Source organism: Grampus griseus (genome assembly GCF_964374135.1).
Source record: "Grampus griseus genome assembly, chromosome: 6".
Classification (NCBI taxonomy): domain Eukaryota; kingdom Metazoa; phylum Chordata; class Mammalia; order Artiodactyla; family Delphinidae; genus Grampus; species Grampus griseus.
The window spans coordinates 19,592,430-19,612,138 of NC_139000.1; the positions used below are offsets into that span (position 1 = coordinate 19,592,430).

General features: G+C 54.8%; 1 protein-coding gene across 1 annotated transcript in view; it reads right to left on the reverse strand.

The window, feature by feature from the left end:
- Positions 1 to 19,709, reverse strand: part of COL27A1 (collagen type XXVII alpha 1 chain) — a gene marked incomplete at its 5' end in the record, with an annotated part of 142,909 nt that overhangs the window by 71,257 nt on the left and 51,943 nt on the right. Inside the window, 4 exons of the mRNA XM_082656534.1 lie at positions 1,642 to 1,686; positions 2,353 to 2,406; positions 10,146 to 10,190; positions 12,631 to 12,684. Coding sequence (XP_082512660.1) covers positions 1,642 to 1,686; positions 2,353 to 2,406; positions 10,146 to 10,190; positions 12,631 to 12,684 — 198 coding nt within the window. The remainder of the gene's footprint in view (positions 1 to 1,641; positions 1,687 to 2,352; positions 2,407 to 10,145; positions 10,191 to 12,630; positions 12,685 to 19,709) is intronic.

Genomic DNA, 19,709 nt, shown 5'->3' on the forward strand with positions numbered 1-19,709 from the left:
CGGTCAGCAAGCCAGCCGAGTTCTACGTAACACATTGATTGCCATGTTCCTGAAGAAACAGTGAGCTGGAGGCCAGCTCTGCAAAGGGCCTATAAAAAGCTCCCTGCCTACACTCCTATTTCCCCCACTTCCTTCCCCTCCTCCATGACTTCAACATTTCCAGAGTGCTGACGACTCACACCGCAGGGTAAACAGGTAGCTGTGGGGAAGCCCCACCTCCAGCAGAAAGACCCTGCACCTCCAGAGCGAGGGCCGTGGAAGAGGGGGCTTAGCAAAGGCAGCAGGGCACGGCCAGGGGGCAGAGCTGAGTCCGCGAGGCTGAGGGAGCTGCAGGTGGAGGCTTGGGCGTGACGGGAGGAGATGGGAAAGGGGGAAACAGATGAGAAGACTGAGCACCGCACGGCTAGGTACCTAGGGGTGGGAGTGGGTGAGACAATCTGGGGTGCCCATTTCTGCCCAGCAGCTCTAACTTTCTGAGTCCAGGATCTGGGCTGGCTCCAATAGATCACTGAGTTTCCTTCGCTGCGTCTCTTCTCCTCTTTGGGTCTGCTTCCCTGGCTGTGAAATGTAGGCGCTGGAGGAGGTGACTTCTAAGGGCCTCACTGGCTCTGCCCTTCCGACCTGTCTTGCTTCGTGGTGGAGGTCTCTGTCGGCAGTGCCTGGGTTCAAATCCTGACACTACCTACCAGCTGTCTGTGCTCGGCAAGCTTCCTACCTCACAGAGGGGTGGAGGATGCCCGGGCTAAGCCCCGCAGAGCACTCAGAGCGGGCCCAGCGCCGGTACCTGTTCCTGTTCCTCGGACTTAGGAGGAGCAGAGTCACCTGAAGACAGGTGCAGAGGCAGCCTGGCCCTGGGAGCAGCTGAGCAGCTCTTATTGGCTCAGGTTTCTGGAACCTGGGATGTTGCCAGAAACTCTCCCACACTCCCTGAGGCAGAGGGGAGGGCAGGGAGATGGCCACAGGGCAGAGCACAGGGGCACCACTCCCTGCCCTCCATGTCTCTTGGCTCAGATGCTGCAGGACCCAGGCCAGGTGCTGCCCCATGCTGGGCCCCGGGGTCTCATCTACCCACCTCCAGTTTTGGTTTGGCCCGGGGTCAGTTCAGCAGCAGGGCTGCGGAGGGCACGTGGCAGCTGGCAGGAAAGTAGGTGGGAGCTCAGGGGCCTGTCCTGGTTTTCCCGTTGCATTTTCAGACCCTGGGATGGGGCTCCCTCTTCTCATCTGGGCGGCTGATGCGTATCTGTCTCCTCCTATGCCTGGGAGGGGTCTCTGGACCCCCCACCAGCCCTGCCCTGGGGCCCATCATCTCAGCACCGCTCCTCCCCGCCCACCCCGTGTTCTGTGGCTTTGGCCTCAGCTTTGCTCCCCAAATTCGGAGACCTGCCTTACCCTACCCCCGACCCGGATCTCGAGAGCCCCCCACACTCTGTCTGCCAAGGTCTGCGTGCCTCCAGAGCCATCAGCCTGGGTCCCACCCAGACTTAACAAGGAAGAAGCTGGGGAGCGCAGATTTAGCGGGGCCAGAGGGGAGGCAGTAGGAGCGCAGGGGAGTGGACCTGGCAAGAAATCAGCAGCAGCGTCGAGGCTGAGGGGGTTCGCATGCAGACAAAACACAGTGCAATAAGGGAGTATTCAGATCACCTTATCACCTTTCAGTCCGGGTTCCCCCACGTTTCCCATCAGTCCCTGCAAGACAGAGGCCAGGGTTCAGCTGTGAGGGACGTTCAAAACCCCACAAGTCAAGAGCCCTGGCATAAACCCACTGGCTTGCTGCGAGACCCCGTGCTGGAGGGCCCAGCCCAGAGGGCAGTGGTGCGGATTGAAGGACCACGAGAAGGGGCAGTTGACTGGCGAATCGCAGTGCTCTGGACACATCCAGGGGAGAAGGGTGCCAATGGGGAGAGATGGGCTTCATGAGCCGTGTCACACGCTTGCTGGCCAAATGGAATCATCCCTGGAACGTGGTCTGGGCAATTTTAGCCCACCTTTCTCCTGCACGCCCATCCCACTCAGGGATGTCCTAAACTCACTGGCTTGCCATTATATAGAGTTTCTGTGCTCCTGGTAACGGCCCCCACTGGACTTTCAGTGCCCTGAAGTCCAGAACCAAGTCTGACTCATGCTCAGCTGGAGGACTGCTGTCCAACGAAGATGTCTGGCATAAATGACATGCGGACGATGACCGGCTCTCAGGACTGAGAAGCACGGAGCCCCTGATCTGCCACGTTCCACCCCAGCGCCCCTCTGAGTGGCCCCCAACACCGTATCAGGGTAGCCTTCCTTCTGGGCTGAAATGAGTCAGGGGGTGCCCAGCTGTGATGAGACTCGAATTAAGGGACAGGTCTTGTTTACCTTCATGCCCTTGGGTCCTGGGTAGCCAATTGGACCCAATGCTCCCATGTCGCCCTGGGAAGAGAAAGAGAAGAGGACGCCATGAGAGGTGGCTCACAGGAGGCTGGCCTGGGAAGGATTTCGAGGACGCAATCCCCCTGGGTTGATCTTGTAATTAGGCACGTTCATCTCCACTGAAGTACTGGAGTGAATTTCACAGAGGACCTCTCCCAAGTTCACTTCTTGATCGCTGCCCCTTTCACCACTCCTCTCCACCTCCTATTAGATTCTTTACATCCCATACTAGTTAAGGGACTCAGGGCATTTCACTGGGCTTCTGTGGACCCCGATCTCCTGATCTATAAAATGGGGATAACGATCCCTCACCCTGAAAGCTGTTGTGAGCACACACAGAGGCTTCGACTCCTCTAGCTTCGTGAGGGGCAGGAACTTTCTGCTTCCAGAAGCTGGGCATCTCCTTGGGACAGCAGCAAGGAAGGAGTGGGGCTGTCAATCACAGACACCCGAGGTGCAGATGGACCCCGTAGGACACTAAGATCAGCGGGTAGGTCCTGGACCACAGGCTGGAGACCCAGCGTCGGATCAGATCAGACTGTTCAAGGCGGGAGCAGAGGAGTTCCTAGACCCTGGAGAGTCACGTTCCCTTCATGGGGGGCCCTTCACTGAGGGCTGGGGAAAGGCCGGGAGGCAGTGAGGGTATGTCGAGGCCAGACCACCTGTCCCACCTCTCCTCTGCTGCTCACTCACTGTGCGATTTCGAGGGTTAACCTCTCCGTGCCTCAGTTCCCTCATCTAAAACAGGGACTAATACTCTGCGCTTCCTAGAGTTGTTTGGAGAAGTAATTGACTTACATGTAGAAAGTACCTGGCACTGCCTGGAGGCATTTTTGGTGGTTACAACCGAAGAGGTGCCGCTGGCATCTCCGTCGAGGCCCCACAGCAAAGAATTAGCTCAAACGCCAATAGCGTTGAGGTGAGAAACCCTGGTCTAAAGGGAAGGGGTGAATGGATTTTCTCTAAACAAGCCCACCCTCTTTCCCTGAAGCCTCGTGCTCACTTCCTGCCCTCCCCCATCACCACTGCCCTCGGCCACAGCCATCACAGTCAGCCCTCCCCCAGAGAAAGGGAGCCCCTGAAATAACCTCTTCTCTCCCTCGTCCATCCTCTGTGGCCGATCTGAGTGTCTGGCTGCTGTGTGAGCCCAGTCAGTGGGCTTCACCTCTCTGGGCCTCAGTTTCCCACATCCCTGAATCAGGCTCCACAGAGGCCCCTGACAAATGCTCTGAAGCATTGAGGAACAAAGGCTGCTCCAGGTGCCCAGGTTCAAGAACCGGTTCCTGTGGGAGCTGCCTGGAGACAGCTCAGAGGGAGGCCGGCAGAGAATGAAACATCACATTCCTGCTGACTCCTGCGTAGCCTGTGCACTGGAATGTGCCCGGGAGAGAGACAGAGGGAAACACGTGGAGTGCACAGACGGCAACGGCAAGGCCTGGCTGAGGCAATGCGGATTCTCACCCCCCGCCCCCCTGAACCCACCTGATTGGGTCAAACCAAACCTAGCTGAGCCTTTGCCAAGGAACTCTGCTTTCAGTTCCCATCAAGTAATCTTATTAAGAAAGCGGGCTCTCAGTTTAACAGGTGATAATAGCGATACAAACGACACTGGCTGGTAAGCACTGTGTTACGCACTTCACATGCCTCAACTCCGTTACTCCTCACGACAGCCCTTCATGATCCGTCTGCTACTCTCCCCATTTTACAGATGAGGAAACTGAGGCTCTGAGAGGCGAGGGCTTCAGCAAATCACAGGGCTGGGCAGAGCTGGGATTCACACCAGGCAGTCTGTCCCCAGAGCTTCTAAGCAATTCTGAAGTAATCTTCGGAGAGGAGAAGCCAGGATCGCTGGCCTGGGAGAGGCTGGACTGAAGGAAAGCCAGCCCCTTAGAGAAGAGCATTTCAGCGGGAGGCTTTGGCTGCGGCTCCCCGCGCCCTCTCTCTTCCTGGAGGAAGGGAGCAAGGGGTGGCCACCCAGCGTTCCCCGTGGTGCACAAATAAACAGACTAGGCCCTGCTAGCGCAGTTGGCTCCAATGGGGGCCGGGGCCTCGAGCAGAGAAGACCAGCCAGCAGCTCCGGGAACACAGGCTCTCTCTTCCCCGCTCCAGACCTGACGGCGGCTTGTTGTGTGGAGGGTGAATTCGGTACAGGCCCGACTGATGCCCACGTAGGTATCACACAGCCCGGCGTGTGCGTGCCACCCCTGCGAGCCTCTCCAAGGGGGTCTGTGTGTGGTGGAGGCATCCCACCCAAGAACCCATGGAAAAGGGGCTCTGGCTGGAGGGCACACGGGGAGAAGGTGGCCGCTTGCTCAGGGCAGGTCTTCTTCATGTGGGCAGGATCCCCACGTTGGACTATAAAAGCATGTGGGGAGAACAGAGAAAACCTCAGGCCACATTCCCCCCAGTTCAGCCTGCAGATACCAGTCTGCTCCGCGCTCGATACTGTCGTTGGGCAGCTTGGCCAAGTGACACACAATATCACGTCCCACGAGAAAGAACAGCGAGTAATGCCTGTAATCTGGAACCTGTTCCCACGTTCGCCTAAACTCCCAGACCCTGCTCCACACACTTTGCCCTTCAGCTCGTTGACTCCCAGCAAGAACACAAGCAACCAACCACATCTGTGACCACCGAAGGAGTTCCTACTGTGTGCCAGGCACCACGCCAGACACTTCCCAGTCTCATCAGCTCTGTTCAGACACTCACCAACTGCTCACAGTAACACCATGAGATCAGCACCATCATTAGTGCCATTCCATTTCACAGATGAGAAAACCGAGGCTCAGAGTGAGGTGAAGCAACTAACCCAAGACCATGCAACAAGCAGGGGACACAGGCAGGGCCAGAACAGGTCTGTCTGTCCGTCTTGGCCCACAGACCATGCTCACAAGCCTGGGATTGACTCTGTTTACTCCAGTAAAGGACCCAAGGATGCCTTTCCTCATTGCGCTCACTCATAAGTGACAGGGTGTGAGGACAGGCTTGAGATTCAAAAACAGGCAAGAGTCCCACTCCAGCGTCCCATGTGCCGGCAGGCATCCAGGCTGGCGTTTGCCCAGGACCCCTGAAAGAAAACCTAGGGGGCTGCCATCACCCACCCTCACGGGTGCTGGCAGAGCTCCCTCCCTCCCTCTCTCGCACATGCCTTACCTTCCTGCCCTGCTGTCCCTCTGCAGCCGGGCCATCCTTGGCCACTGCTTCCTATACTGAGCGCTCTGCCCTGAGTTCACATTGTCCTCTGCCCTCACCCCCAGCATCACTTCCCTGAGCCCACAGGCCAGGTCAGGCCCCTGCCATCATGTCTGAGCCTGACCTGGCTTTCGCTCATGGCCTGTTCCATACCCATGACCATTGACGCGGGTGCCTATGTGGCCACTGCCTGTTCTGTGCCCCAGAGGAAGCCCTCACTAAAAGTGGCTAAATCAGTGGGTGAAAAAGAAACCTGCACACTACTCTCATTTACAAACCCTCTAGGTTAAAATCTGGCCACAGCGTTGCCTGGAACTGCCTTTTAAAGCAACGAGGCCTCTTTCCAGAAACTCTGATAGGGGGTCAGCAGCCTGAGGACAGGACCTGGGAGCTGTGGCCAGTCCCGGCTCCTGTGTGGTCTTAATAAGCACCATCTCTCACACACAACAGCCGCTGGCAATGCCCAGTCCACACTCTAACATACTCTCTCCATTCAGCCCAGAAGTTGTGTGGAACTAGACGCAGCGGTGAAGTTCACGAGCTGTGAACACAGACCGAGCTCCAGCTTAACAGCTGGGTGACCTCGGGCAGGTGCTTAAGCCTCTCTGAGCCTCGGTTTCCTTGACTGTACGATTGTAATCCCACTTCCCACTCAGAGGCCTGCTATGATAATTAAATACCTAGCACAGGACCCAGCACACGAGGGGTTGGTAAATGCCAGCTAGTGGGGTTCCTGACCTTGATTTCCAGACAAAGAAATAAAGCCAGAAGATCATTTAGTAACAGAGTATGGTAGACTTGTCCACAATATCACACATGCTGGCATTTGGCCAGATCACATATTCTTTGGGTCTCATTAAATGGAGAAGCCAAAATTCCCTTTGTGTCGCTCGGAAGAAAAAAAGACAGAAATTTTCTCTGTTGAGCAGATTCTGGAAACAGGCACACTTTGCTTGAAGCCCGGCCAAAGGGTTTCAGTTACTCAAAGGGGGCTGTTTCCAGGCTGTCTCTGCCGAGGGCCACCAGCGGCTTATGAGACTGGGGTCACACCGTCCCTCGCTGGCGACCTCAGGCTCCACTCAGCCTCCTCACGAGGGTGACCAGGCTGCTGCCGCCGCCTCAAGCAGCTCGAGGCTCCCAGCCTAAGGCGTGTCAAGCACACACAGAGCAGACAGAAGCTCCATACATGTTAATCTGTCCTCCCTCACCCTTCCTCCCGCCTGCAAGGACCCGGGGGACCGTGGAAGTTTCGACTTCAGTCTGCATGCAAATCGCTTCAGCTGACTAGACAGAAGGCATTGTATAAATCTGAATCCCCGCTAACATGACTGTCACTGTGTGGAATTCCCATTTGCTCAGCTAAAAACCCACATCCTCTGGAAAACCGTAGGTGACTCACGATCCCTCTTCCCTTTAGAAAATTCCTTTCCTCTCCAACTCTCTGGGGAAGCAATTTTTCCCCCAAGCACAGAAGCTGCTGTCCCCCAAAATCCAGGTCAGGAGTGGGTGCCTTGGGTGGGAGAGGGCACTGGCTTGGAGGAGAGTGGTGGTGATTTGGTGGGTGCAGGTCTAGCCCTGTGGCACCCCCAGGCACAAGGAGAAAGGAATGTCACCTTGGCAACAAAGGGGATTTAAAAACAGGAAGCGAGACTGAAAGTGGCCAGAGAAAGACATAAGGCAAAGGCGGGCTGGAGGTGTGGGGGGTGGACAGCAGCTCTTTGGAAAGGGGCTCATGAGGGGGTGCAGGGCCTGAGAAATGCAGGGACACCCAGGGCTCACCCCTAGCTCAGGCCTCTCAGAAGGGGGGCAGGAAGAGAAGTGCCCTGAACTAGGAGTTGGGGGACATGGCCTCTGATCATGCCTCCATCTTCTCCTGCCCTGTGTGTGACCTCGAACTAGGGCCTCAGTCTGCCCATCTGCCCAATGGGACTCTCCTAAGAGATACTGAGCACAGGGTTGCCAGATTGAGTGAATAAAAATACAGGATGCCCAGTTAAAATCTGAGTGTCAGATAAACAATCAAACAAATGAATGATATTTTAGTATAAATGTGTTCTAAATATTGTATCTGAAATTCAAATTTCACTGGGCGTCTTATATTTTATCTGGCAGCCCTAACTGTGGAGAGCAAAGGGGAGCATCGGTGGGAAAGAGCTTTGTAGAGTCGGGAAGGCCAAGGGCTATGACGGCACAGTCTCCAGCATCTGTGCATTTGGCCAAGCAATATTCTTGCCCCTCTCAGCATCCAACCTAGTGGGCGCCAACAATGACAGACAGGCATACGTGCCAAGGATGACAGCCAAGGTACGTAAACATCCCTTCAGAAACGCTTTGGGGACGGGGATCATATAGCCTGAAGAAGGGGCCTTGGGAAGCACAGACAACAACCAGCTTTACGTCTTGAACAGCGTCTCCCAGGGGCAGGGAGATGAGCTGGGCTCAAAACACAGGAAAACCCCGCACAATGAGAGCTCTGTGAACGCGGACGGGCTTTCACAGGAGGGAGCTTCCAACACCAGGGTGTTCAAGTTGGAGTTTAATGACCGTATGACCAAAATGCTCCAGAAGGGAGTCCTGCTGAGCTTAGAGAAGGTTGGACCGGTAGACTTCTGAGATCCTCATTAACGTCAGGTTCTCTAACACTCATCGCAGATATTTCTTTTTCCAAAGCATTCAGGTCAGTGCCTTGTGCCAAAGAAGGTGCTCAGCAAAGGACATCAGGGATGACAAACGTAGGACTCGTGTGTTGACACTTCCTCACCCCAAGCCAAGGCAGACATCACCGATTTGCAGCACCCTCTCCCACGAATTTCCAATGTGACTTTGAAATCTTTCTCCATGCAGCACTCCAGATGGCTGCTACCAGGCATAAAATACATTATGTGTGTGTGTAAAACACTACTACTAGTACTACCACTACTGAATCACTACATGTTAACAGTCCTTTATTATTAACAATAGTAAAATCATTCATATTATGATTATTATTAAATTTATTATTATTATTATTATAACTAGTGCTCCTTGAGTGCTTACTATGTACTAGGCACTATATATGTACTAGTTTCCTTAAATCCTCACAACATTCTCCCAAGTGAGGTACTAATATTATTCCCATTTTAAAGATGAAGAAATTGAGGCACGGGAGTGGGGGGGAAGGGGTAATTGCTCAGAATTGCAATTAAATGAGCGATAGAGCTAGGATTTGAACCCAGGTGATCTGGGTCTAGGGACTACCTTCTTAACCACTTGACTGGACTGGACCGGGTGTGTTTGTGATCCTAACAAGAGCAGGAGCGAAGATCCCATCTTACAGAGTGGATCCCTGAGGCTCAGGGAAGTGAGGCCATAACTGAAGACCACAGAGCCCAGAGGAGGAGAGGCCAGGATTGATCTGACCTCCACCCCGACCCTGCCCTGGTTCTGCTCCCACCCACCTGAGCAGGAGCACATTGCCCATGGGAACCTCTGGGCCCTCTTGCCAGGACTGGTCACCCCTGAACAATGGGGCCCCCCAACTCTCCAGGGCCTTCTCCAGCCTCCTTCTCAATAGAATCTCTTGGCACAGTTGCTGGAGTAGCCAAAGCTGGCAGCCCATTTGTGAAACTAGGGAACGGTCCACTTGTGTAAGCCCCTCAGACTCACACCCCATGAGGTATGACCCCAAGGACAGAGGAGAGGGGGCATCAGACCCTCAGGGAAGCTCCTAGACTCATTTTCCAGGCTCGGGCCTGTCACTGGCTCTTGGGGCCGGGCCCAAGGTCAAGACTAAGTCTCTGAAGGCCCAGCAGGGAGCCATTGTTTTGGCTAATAGCACCACTCCACAAGGCTACCCCAACCGGATGGAGTTAGAGGTCAGATTGCCTCTGACCTCCCCGCGTACAGGCCTCTCGGTCCCGGGCACACCAGGAGGCAGTAACAATAAAGAATATTTAACAATATTATAATAAATGAATATTTACTGAGTGCTAGACCTTGTGCCGAAGAAGTACAAGCAATGCCTCATTTAATCCTCACAGGCACCCCAAGAGGATTCCACCACCACACCCATTTTACAGATGAGGAACTAAGGCTCAGAGAGGGTAAGTGAATTGGTCCAGGTCACACAGCCGGGATGTGGCAGAACTGTGACTCGAACTCAGGTGGTCTGGCTCCAAAGTCAGTGTTCTGAAATGGATGGAGAAGACTGTCCAGCATGGCCCAGAGCCTCAGCTCCTCTGCCAGTCACTTCCTTTGTCTGGACCTGAAGCACCTCACCTGTCAAATGGGCACACTACCACCTGCCTAGACCTTGCTGCGGAGCGATGGACAGGCAGCAGGTGTGAAAGTACATGGCAGTCCCATGCTCCAAGCGCCCATGCTCATTTAACTAATGAAGAAAGGGGCTGGGAGAAGGCAGGTGATCCATCTGAAGCCACACAGCAGGCCTTTCTTCCCTGAGCCCCCTTCCTAGACTTGTCTGTCCCAGCTCCTCTGAGGGGACTTGTGGCTTGTTCCCCACACCCGGCATCCTGGCCCTCCCCGTCCCCAGGCACCTGTGTACTTACGATGAGGCCAGGGACTCCTAGGGGCCCTGGTAAGCCCAGTTCTCCCTGCAAAGAAAGAGAGACAAAGGTGGTTACTTGCTCTGTCTCTCTCCAGGCCACGCCCTCCACACCATCCTCCACGTGGGCACCTGGTGGAATCCTTTGGAGCTGACCACTCCTTTTTCCTGACTCTACTGAGCCTGGCCTGGAGTTTGAACGAGACCCTCCCCACCCCCGCCATCAGCTTTCCACATCTGTAAAATGGGGAGGTTGGATTTCCAAATCCAATACCTTCCAATCGTAGGTGTGAGAATGGGCAGAATCCTGATCGTGGCGATAAAGACGCGCGGGATGCCTGACCCAGATCTCACTTCGCTCTCACTTTACAGACGGCAAAACTGAGGCGCCAAAGGTTAAGCAATTTCCCAAGGTCAAGTTCAAGGAAGTAACACAGTGGTGAGGGCACCAAGCTGAGAGCCACCAGGCTGGCCTCCCTCTCTCTCAGCCAGGAGGTGCTGGGGGCCCTCAGAGAACCTCCCCACCCCAACCTCCCACCAGAAGGAGGCTCTCCGGTTCCCACCTCCCAGGGCCTCTGAGAGGCTGCACAGCTCTTGCCTGGGAGTCAGGAGATGTGGCCGTGTGTGGCAGTGTGCAAGTTTCTGTTTCTCAAATCTCTAAAAATGGACATTCAGGGCTTCCCTGGTGGCGCAGTGGTTGACAGTCCGCCTGCCGATGCAGGGGACGCGGGTTCGTGCCCCGGTCCGGGAAGATCCCACATGCCGCGGAGCGGCTGGGCTCGTGAGCCATGGCCGCTGAGCCTGCGCGTCCGGAGCCTGTACTCCGCAATGGGAGAGGCCACAACAGTGAGAGGCCCGCGTACCGCAAAAAAAAAAGAAAAAGTGGACCTTCAATGGCTTGCACCAGTAAAGACAGGTAGAGGGGTCTAGAGCAAGCTCAAAATGCAAAGGTGTCTCTAGAAATGGTGATTAGTAATAACCAACATCCTCCAGAGCGTTTGTCTTCCTTCATTGGTGCAATCCCAGACGGGAGGTCATTACTACAGCCACGAGAAGAGGAGGAGGGGAAGCAGCCTTGGCTTTAAAATGAAGGACCCGAGGCTCAGGAAAGGGAAGGGACCTGTTCAAGGTCACTCATCAGGTCCTCTTTCTGCTCCCCTGGGCCAGGAGAACAAAGACATCCCTGCCCCTCCCCAAGGGCACTTCCAGGATGACGTCACATGTTATAGTGGTTAATCCAGTAACTGATACACTGAGGGAAAGACTCTGGTTTCTCACCCCGGTACCATTGCCAGTGCTCTTTCCTCCACCTGGAGTGTCCTCCCACCTCTTTCCTCATCCCAATTCCAACGCCATCTTCTCCAGGAGTCTTCCCTGCTTCTCTCTCCCTCCTCCTTAGCACCTGGGACCTCTTTGATCCCACCCATCTCAATTCACCTCGTGCAATGGACTAGGGAGATGGCCATGAGCTCCTCCAGGGCAGGAGACGTGCCCCATTATTACCTAATATTTACAACCCCTCCATCCAGTGAACGCTTTTCATAGGCCCAACACCTCCCTGCCCTCTCTCATTTCATTCTCGCAACAGTCCTCTGAGGCCGGCATCGGACCCCGTGATTTACAGATAAGGAAACCGAGATCCAGATGGGTGAACTGATTTGTCCAAGCTTCCACGCCTGGCAAGCGGTGCAGCAGGATTCAAACCCAGGTCCATGTGGCTCCGAGGCCAGGGCTTCAGCCCCGCAGGGAGTCCAGAGGTCAGCCCCAGCTGGGTGGGGCTCAGGGAGCATGTGTGGAATTGACACGGGCACATAATCACGTGCTGTGTATGGATCTAGCAGCCACCTCCGGGCACAGCTGTGCAGGCTGGAAACCCCAGGAGAATCGGGGGGACATGGCAGGTGTTCCAAAGAGCTCTGGACATGGTCTGCACCCCGAGGCAGAGAACAATCTTCCCCCCGCAGGAGCTGGAGCCTGGGACGGGAAGGGAGAGGCGGGCTCAGCTCCCCAGGGCAGGCTGACCTGGTTCCTTCATGGGCCTCGATTATTTACAAACGCTATAAACATGCCTATGCTGGAGATTTCTTTAGAACTAGGCTCTTCCCTGCATACAGGGCCTGCAAACCATCTGCTTCCCAGGCCCCATCCCATAAACATTTCTGGTGCTTTGTAAGATGGCAGCAGCTCTGGCTTCCCCAGTGGAGAGTGACCCATGAACCTTCCTGAGTCCCTGAGGATGGGACATAGCCCAGGACTTTGGGACCCGGGGCTCAGTGGGCTGGAAGGCTCTCCTGGTGGCAGGGGGTACACAGGGCATCCATGGCAGACAGGACCCTGGGGTTCAGAGAAATCACGCAGTTTGTCCAGGAGCGCCCAGCTCATGGGCTCATGGGTGGCCCGGCTGGCTGACCTAAAAGCTTAGGTTCCTAAAACCTGCTATGTGTTTGCTCCAAATCTCTCTCCTGTACCCAAAGACATGAAATACTTACGGGGTTTCCATCCAGTCCCGGAGGGCCTCTTTCCCCAAAGTCTCCAGGAAACCCCTGAGGGCATGAGAGAGAGCAAACATCTGCAGATTAGTGTTTATACCAGCGGGTGGCTTTGATCCAGACTCCCAGGGGACACAGGACACATCCATGCAGTCTCACCTCACTCCCTGGTTCCAGGATCTGGGCAGGCTGTGGAGTCCCGAGTCACCTCGGGCCCTCAACAAACTTTCCCCATAAAGAACATCCCAAGGACCAGCTACTGTGGAGGAGCCCATGGCCAGGGAGCCCTCTTCCCATGGCCTCAGAGTCTCAGAAAAGAAAACAGTACCCAGCTCTCCGGCATGGAAATGCCAGCGCCCATGCTGAGACCCCGTCCTGATGGAGTCTGGGGTCAGGAAGCTGGGTCTAGGCCTGGACCAGTCACTGACTTGCTGAGAGTTTTAAGAGTCACTCCTTCCCCTGTGGGCCTCAGTTTCCCCATTGGTCGAAGCAGGAAAGCCCTCTGCAGCATTTCCCAGCTCAGACCTTCTGCCATTTTTGTGACGTGCTCTTTAAAAGCTACCCTGTGGACCCACAATCCTCATTTTACAGATAAAGAAGATGAGGCTCTGAAAGGGTATGTGTCGAGGTCATACAGAGTCACACGGATGGGGGACATCAGCACCGCGGCCACAGGTGAGGTTCGGCAGCTGAGAGAAGCCCGGAGGCCTGGCCCGGACAGATCTGGCCCTCTCGCCCCCTCCGTGACCCCACTCCACGCTCTCTGGGGACACAGGCAGCTGGAAAAACATCAGCTGTGGGGAAGCTTCTGGTGGCCGAGGAGGGGGAACAACTCCATTCTACTTCAAAAGGAAAAGCAAGTCCTCGAGCTTGGAATCCAGGGAAATCTGTTCTCCCCTCCTTGAATCCAAATCACTGTTCTCCCAGGGAAATTTAATGAAAAACAAAGCACATGTTTTTCTGACCAAGTGGATGCCTGAGCTGTTCAAACAGAAAAGATTCTTCATGGAGCATAATTTGTTTCTGGTTTCTAACGCTACCGCTACTGGGGGAATCCAGTAAGTAGATTAAACTAAAAAGACCAAAGTTAAAAACAAAACCCAAACCAATTACAAAGTCTACATTGGCTGAGCAAAGAGACCTTGAACTGTGTGCGCATCTAGGCCTTTGTCTTGCCCTGGCCAGAATACTATTCCCCTCAAAGCCCACCTCTGCCAGGAAGCCCTCACGGACCGGAAGGGCAGGCATTGATATGGACCGTATAGGAGGCGTGGCTTCATTCAGACACCCAAAGGAGGAAACGAGGACATATTAAAGAGATTTGGGCCAAGCCAGTGACTTTGTATGCAAAACTTTACTTGCCTTTGACATTCACCCTTGAGGGAAAGGTTATTTATTGGTCCCATTTCACAGATGGGGAAATTGAGGCTCACAGAGAGAAATGTCACTTGACCAAGGACAAAAAGCAAGTCTGTGGCAGAGCTGAGCATGGGCAAATCCTGGCATGCAGAAGCTGCTCCAGTGTGTGCCTGACTGGTTTTAGAGAGTGGCAGAGGTAGGGGTGTGTGTGTGTGTGTGCGCGTGCGTGTGCAATTGCATGCACCTTCAGATCAAGTTTTTGTGGGGCCACATCTGACCGTATCTAAGATGCCTCTTCCCACATCCTTGGAGTCCCCCTGGCAAATTCCAATCCAGCCCCTCTCAGGCATACTGTAAGGTAGAGAGCCCTCTCACCTCCTGGGGCAGGAGACATCAGCTGGGTGAGCAGTGGGCAGGGAAGGCTTCTGAAGGCATTGAGCTACTGCCTCTGCCTTTGGGGGCTTGGCACGAGAGGACAATCCCTCAGGGGACAAGGGGGATGCTCTCTAGCCGGGCACCTGGCTGACTCCACGTGGCCTACAAGGGGCAGAATTTGGGGAGTCCATGCTCTGCTCTCCAAGTTCAATGTCTGGAGACTCTCCCGGGCTCGCCTCCAGGTTGACTGTGTGACTGCGGGCAGACCCTCACTTGGGCCTCTGTCCTGCTCAGGCTGGGGGGGTGTGATCTCTAAGAATCCTTCAGCTTGGCCCAATCCCTGGACAAGGCCTGGGAGGGAGGAGCCTGCTCCCTGAGGTGCAGGAATGCCCGCCCCCCGGCCCCGCTGCCACCAGGAAGAGAGAGATCCTGACGGCATTCCCCCAGGCACCAATCCTGGCTGCGATGCCCAATATAATCATACCTAGCAGCCACCAGGCAGGTTCAAACGCACAGGTCTGCAGTCAGGGCCACTCCAGGTTGGCTCAAGGACTCCTCTCAGACTCAGTTGCCGGCCCAGCTTCCCCTGTGAGGCTTTAGAACCAGTGCAACCCAGTGACAATCCTGGCTCTACCACCCACAGGCCTCTCCAAGCCTCGGTTTTCTCTGCTGTACAACTGGGGTACTGAGACAATGAACCAAGATGCTGGATGCCGGGCAAGTCCCTGGCAGCACGTGGAGGCAGCAGCAAGGTGAGGGCACATCTCTGAGGCATAAGCAAGGGAGAGACCATCAGAATGGTCAAAACCCCCAAGAGAGGCACTTATGTGGACAAAATGCAGCCTGAGTATAGCCAGTGGGTGACGACGGGGTGGGGGTGGGGGGCGACAGCAATGACAGAAACTGCAAACTCTAACAGCCCAATGAGAGAGGGCTTATTATTGGTCCCATCTTAGAGATGAGGAAACTGAGGTCCAGAGACGTTAGGGAACTTGTCTGAAGTCACACAGCTATGGAATAGCAGAACTGGGATCTGAACCCAGGCAGTCTGACTCCAGAGCCCAATCTCTTAGCTATGAATGGACCATGAATACACAACCAGACTAGAGCAAGCTTGTGGTCTCTCGAGGGAACGGCATTACTGAGGCTCAGGACTGGTTCTGCTTGTACGTGCTCAGTGGCCTCATCCCCGTCTCCACCTTGTCTCCCTTCCTTCGAAGAAGCCAAGCAGATGACCTCTAGGGTAATTAAGAACACAATAGTTGGAAAAAAGGGCTTTAAAAGAGCTGGAACAGATCTATGATTGGAATAATCATAGGTGGTCTAGGATGGAAAGACCCTAGGTGTTCCTGACATTCAGCACCTCCTTCTGGAGGCGCAGAACCTGCCCAAGGCCCCATCAGGCTGCTAGCTTGCTGCATCCTTCCACCCCTGAGCAACACATCCCAGTTCTGACACTTGCTCTCGGCCCTGACGCTTGCTCCTCTGGATCCCAGAGAGGCAGCCGCCGAGATGAACATGCACCACCACTTCCACCCGGCCTGCTTCTCTCTGTCTGGCCGTGCCCGCCTGTGCATGGCGTGTACTCCCGGCCCAGCCGGCAGCAGGACCTTCCTGTGCAGGCCTGAGCTCCTGGCTGCAGCAGGCTGGCCCGAGGCCCAAGGAACGGGCTCGGCGTCCTGCCGGGCCCCAGCCACGTGGTTTCTCCACTTTGCCAGGTCGGGCCCCCCTGGGGAACTGAATGCCTCGTACTTTGAGCAGAACAAGGCCCAGGAGGAGACAGAACCAGGATCCAGGGCGAGACTCCACATTCTCTCTTGGCTACAGCAATTCAGAGGAATAGACGAGGAAAAAAGGAATGGTCCTCATAACCACATCTGCAGCAGGATGCCAGAGGCTGAGTGGGCCTCTGAGAGCCCTCTCATCTAACCCCTGCCTGCAGCCAATGTCTACCCAACGGTCTGCTCCGGAAGGTGGGATGTAGGGGCAGGGATGCATGCAGCCTCCAGGATCAGAAGTCCTGCTACATCTTGAAGACTCAGCCCCCCGGCCTGCAAGATGGTCAGCCCTGTCCCACCCACCTGACAACCCACCTGCCCAGCTCCCCCTGGGCTGAGGAAGAGGTGAGGTATTTGTAATCCAGCCTCTGGTAAACTCGAATGCGTCATCACACGCTGGTTCGGTACCAACAGTGGGAATCCGTAACAACCTCTAGGAAGAGTCTGCAGAAGGACCTTGGAGGCCTCTTTACAGGGTTTACCTTCTCCAAAGTCAGGAGGTTCCTGCACAGGTTTGACCTGCATCCTTCCTACTGCATTTGACAACAGCCTGTATTCTTTTCTAGAAGATGCGTGCTCTCGGAGTGTGCCAACAGGGAAAGACCCCTTGAGATCCAACACCCTCTTCTCATGAGGCTGAGCATCTTCTCACCCTGCCTTCTGATATTCACCTGGGAATCCACCCACAAATAGTCACCTCGGCGGGCAAGGAGGACGGAGGCAGGGAGAGCAGGATTCCAGGGTTGCCGGCAGACCTGGGGCAGCTCCGGCTCAAGTCTGGGACCGTGGGGATCACAGCCCTAGCTCACAGCATCACCACCAAGAAGAACCTTCATCTGCTTTGTCCTCAGTTTCCCCATTTGAAAACCACTTTGCTCCCTGTTCCCCATAGGCTGAGAAGTGGAAAGAGCCTGAGGTCAAAACTGAACCATGTGAGAAGCCCTGTCCCAACCCGGATGGGCATGTGGCCTCGGACAAGTCCCAGTTATCCCGAAGCCACACACCGAGGGAGCTGGAGCCAAGGCTGGACCTTTCCAGCTCTAAGCTTTAGGGTCTGCCCGCCTGACTCACTACACAAGACCAGCCTTGGCAGGCCTGGCCAGAGGCCATGAGAGAAGCTGTGAGCAGGGGTTGGTCTTGCCAGGCATTCCAGCGGGCTTGATAGTGAAGCCACAGGGTGCCGGACAAGAGGATTTGCTGCGGCGTCTTCCTAGGCCCCATGAGAGACCCTTGGCTGAAAGACATGGCTCGGTCCCCAGCTGTGCGTGTCACGCACTGTGCCCCAGACGAGCTGGGATAGCCCGGGAGAAACCCCTTCAACTCCAGCCAACTGTGTAACATCTTGTATCTGGTCCCCTCCTCAGGAAACCACAACACACTTCACTTTCCAGCGGGTGATGTGAGATGAGAGCTGCGGTCTAAGCTCTCCTTCAGAGGCTGAAGATGTGAGCACAGAGAGGAGACGGGTGATGGGGAGAGCGCCCTGCACGAACAAGCAAGGGTCCTCGGCTCAAGTCCTGATTCTGCCACCCATGTGCTGTGTGACCTTGGGCAAGTTACTGGCCTCTCCAAGATACGGCTGCTTCTCTGTCTGATGAGGAAGTTGGGCCACATCATCACGAATGTTCCTGCAGCTCTGATGTGCTCTGACCTCTGCTGTCTTTCTCAGCTCCCATCAGCAAAAGACTCCCACACACCTTCCTCCCCAGCCTGACACAGCAGGCCGTGTGCATGGGCCTAAGGTTTTGCTTGCTGGAGAGAAATGGACTCCAGCAAAATCATCACCAGGCCTGCCAGAAATGAGGCCAGCTGGGATCTGGCATGAGGGAATTCAGCTCATTCTCCTGTCATTTCCTCTTGTTAGTAAGTGCCTAGAAATCGCCTGGCCCAAAGCTTTGACAACAGGAAAACCCATTCACAAGGAGCCCCCAACCCCATCAGGCAGATCAAGGGCTCAGGAGCACATAACAGGGGGATGACCCTAAAGTCTGCTCAAGCAGCGTGTGGGCCAAGGGCACAGCAGACTAGGCGGCCAGGCAAAGGCACAGACGAAGCCCTAGGGACTCAGTGATATGAAGTATATTCCATACAAATTAAATCACATCCGACGCAGACCTTGCCCATTTGCTGGCCATGTCGGCTGGACCAGAGTCAAGGAGACTTTCACAGCCCTCAGGGGTATTGCGTGGCCATGGGGCTGTTTGGCAGAACGGGGTCGGTTTCTCGCGCTCACGCCTGACACCCCATTGCCAGGGAACACCCATCATGGAGGGCAGGGTGGAATCTTAGGAAGTTAAAGACACAAGGCACGGAGCAAAGAAGCAGAAATGAGCTGTAAGTTAGGGGGGTTGAAGTCTGGCAAGTCCTCAGAGGGTCTCTGGGCAAATGGCTTTGAAGCCTCGGTTTCCTCGTGTGGAAAATAGGTATAATCCATCTTACCTCAAAGAATCAATGGGAGAACCACATGTGGTTCAAATACCATGAAGGTAAAAGGGCCTCAGTAAGTGTTGCCTTTTTTTTTTCTGGTCTGTTTTGGCTGTAGTGCTGTCCCTAGTGCCACACCCTGGGACAAGAGGTAGAAGCTCGGGCTGCTACATTCTAACCCAGCTCTGACTCTCAGAAGCACAAGGCCTTGGCCAAGTCATTCATCCCCTGACCCTCAGTCTCCTCATCTGTAAAGTGGCAATACCAGGCTCTCTGTGGGGCTGCCAGAATGGAGTCTGAGCAAATCCCCCATGGGTAGCATTGGAGGCAGGCCTGGGTGATGGGACAGGGCCCCACTGAGATATTCTAAGTAAGTCAACTGCTCCCACTCTGCAACTTAAACTTTGGAAAAACAGATCCAGAGAGGTAAAGCCACTGGCTCAAAGTCACACAGACCAGAGAGATCCTCGGCCACCCAAACAACTACGAATGGAAACAGTGAATGCCACTATTATATTGAGTTCTTACTACTTACCAAGCACAATGACCCCACGAGCTAGAAGCTATTATCCTCATTTTTCATATGGGAAAACTGCAGTTCAGAGCCAGCAACGCTCCTACCCCAGGGCCTTTGCACCCACTGTTCCCTCAACCTGGAATGCTCTTCCCCAGAGAGCCACATGGCTCCCATTCTCACCTTTTTCAGGTTTCTCAAGAAGAGAGGAGGACTTCCTGGGCCAACTTATCCAACATCCCATACCCCAAGTACTCACGGTCCCCCTACCCTACTCCATCTTAACACACAGCACCACCTGACGTTCAACCACTCACCCTCCATTCCCCCATTCAGTCACTGTCTGTTTGTCTGTCTGCCCCTGAGAAGGGGAATTTCGTCTTGTTCACTGCTCAGCGCCAAGCACGGTGCCTGGTCCATGGCACACACTCAACTTCAGTGAATGAATGAATGAGTTTCCTTGCCAAAGGTCTCCTGGCTTGAGGAAGAGATCCAGAGGCCAAGCCAGCCCTCACAATTTGCTGTGTGACCTTGGGCAAGTCCTTGCCTTGAAGCCAGAAGCATCAGGTACTGCTCCTTGTCTACATCTAAGTGTCAGATATCAGCCCTCAGGCACAGGGGGGCTGTCA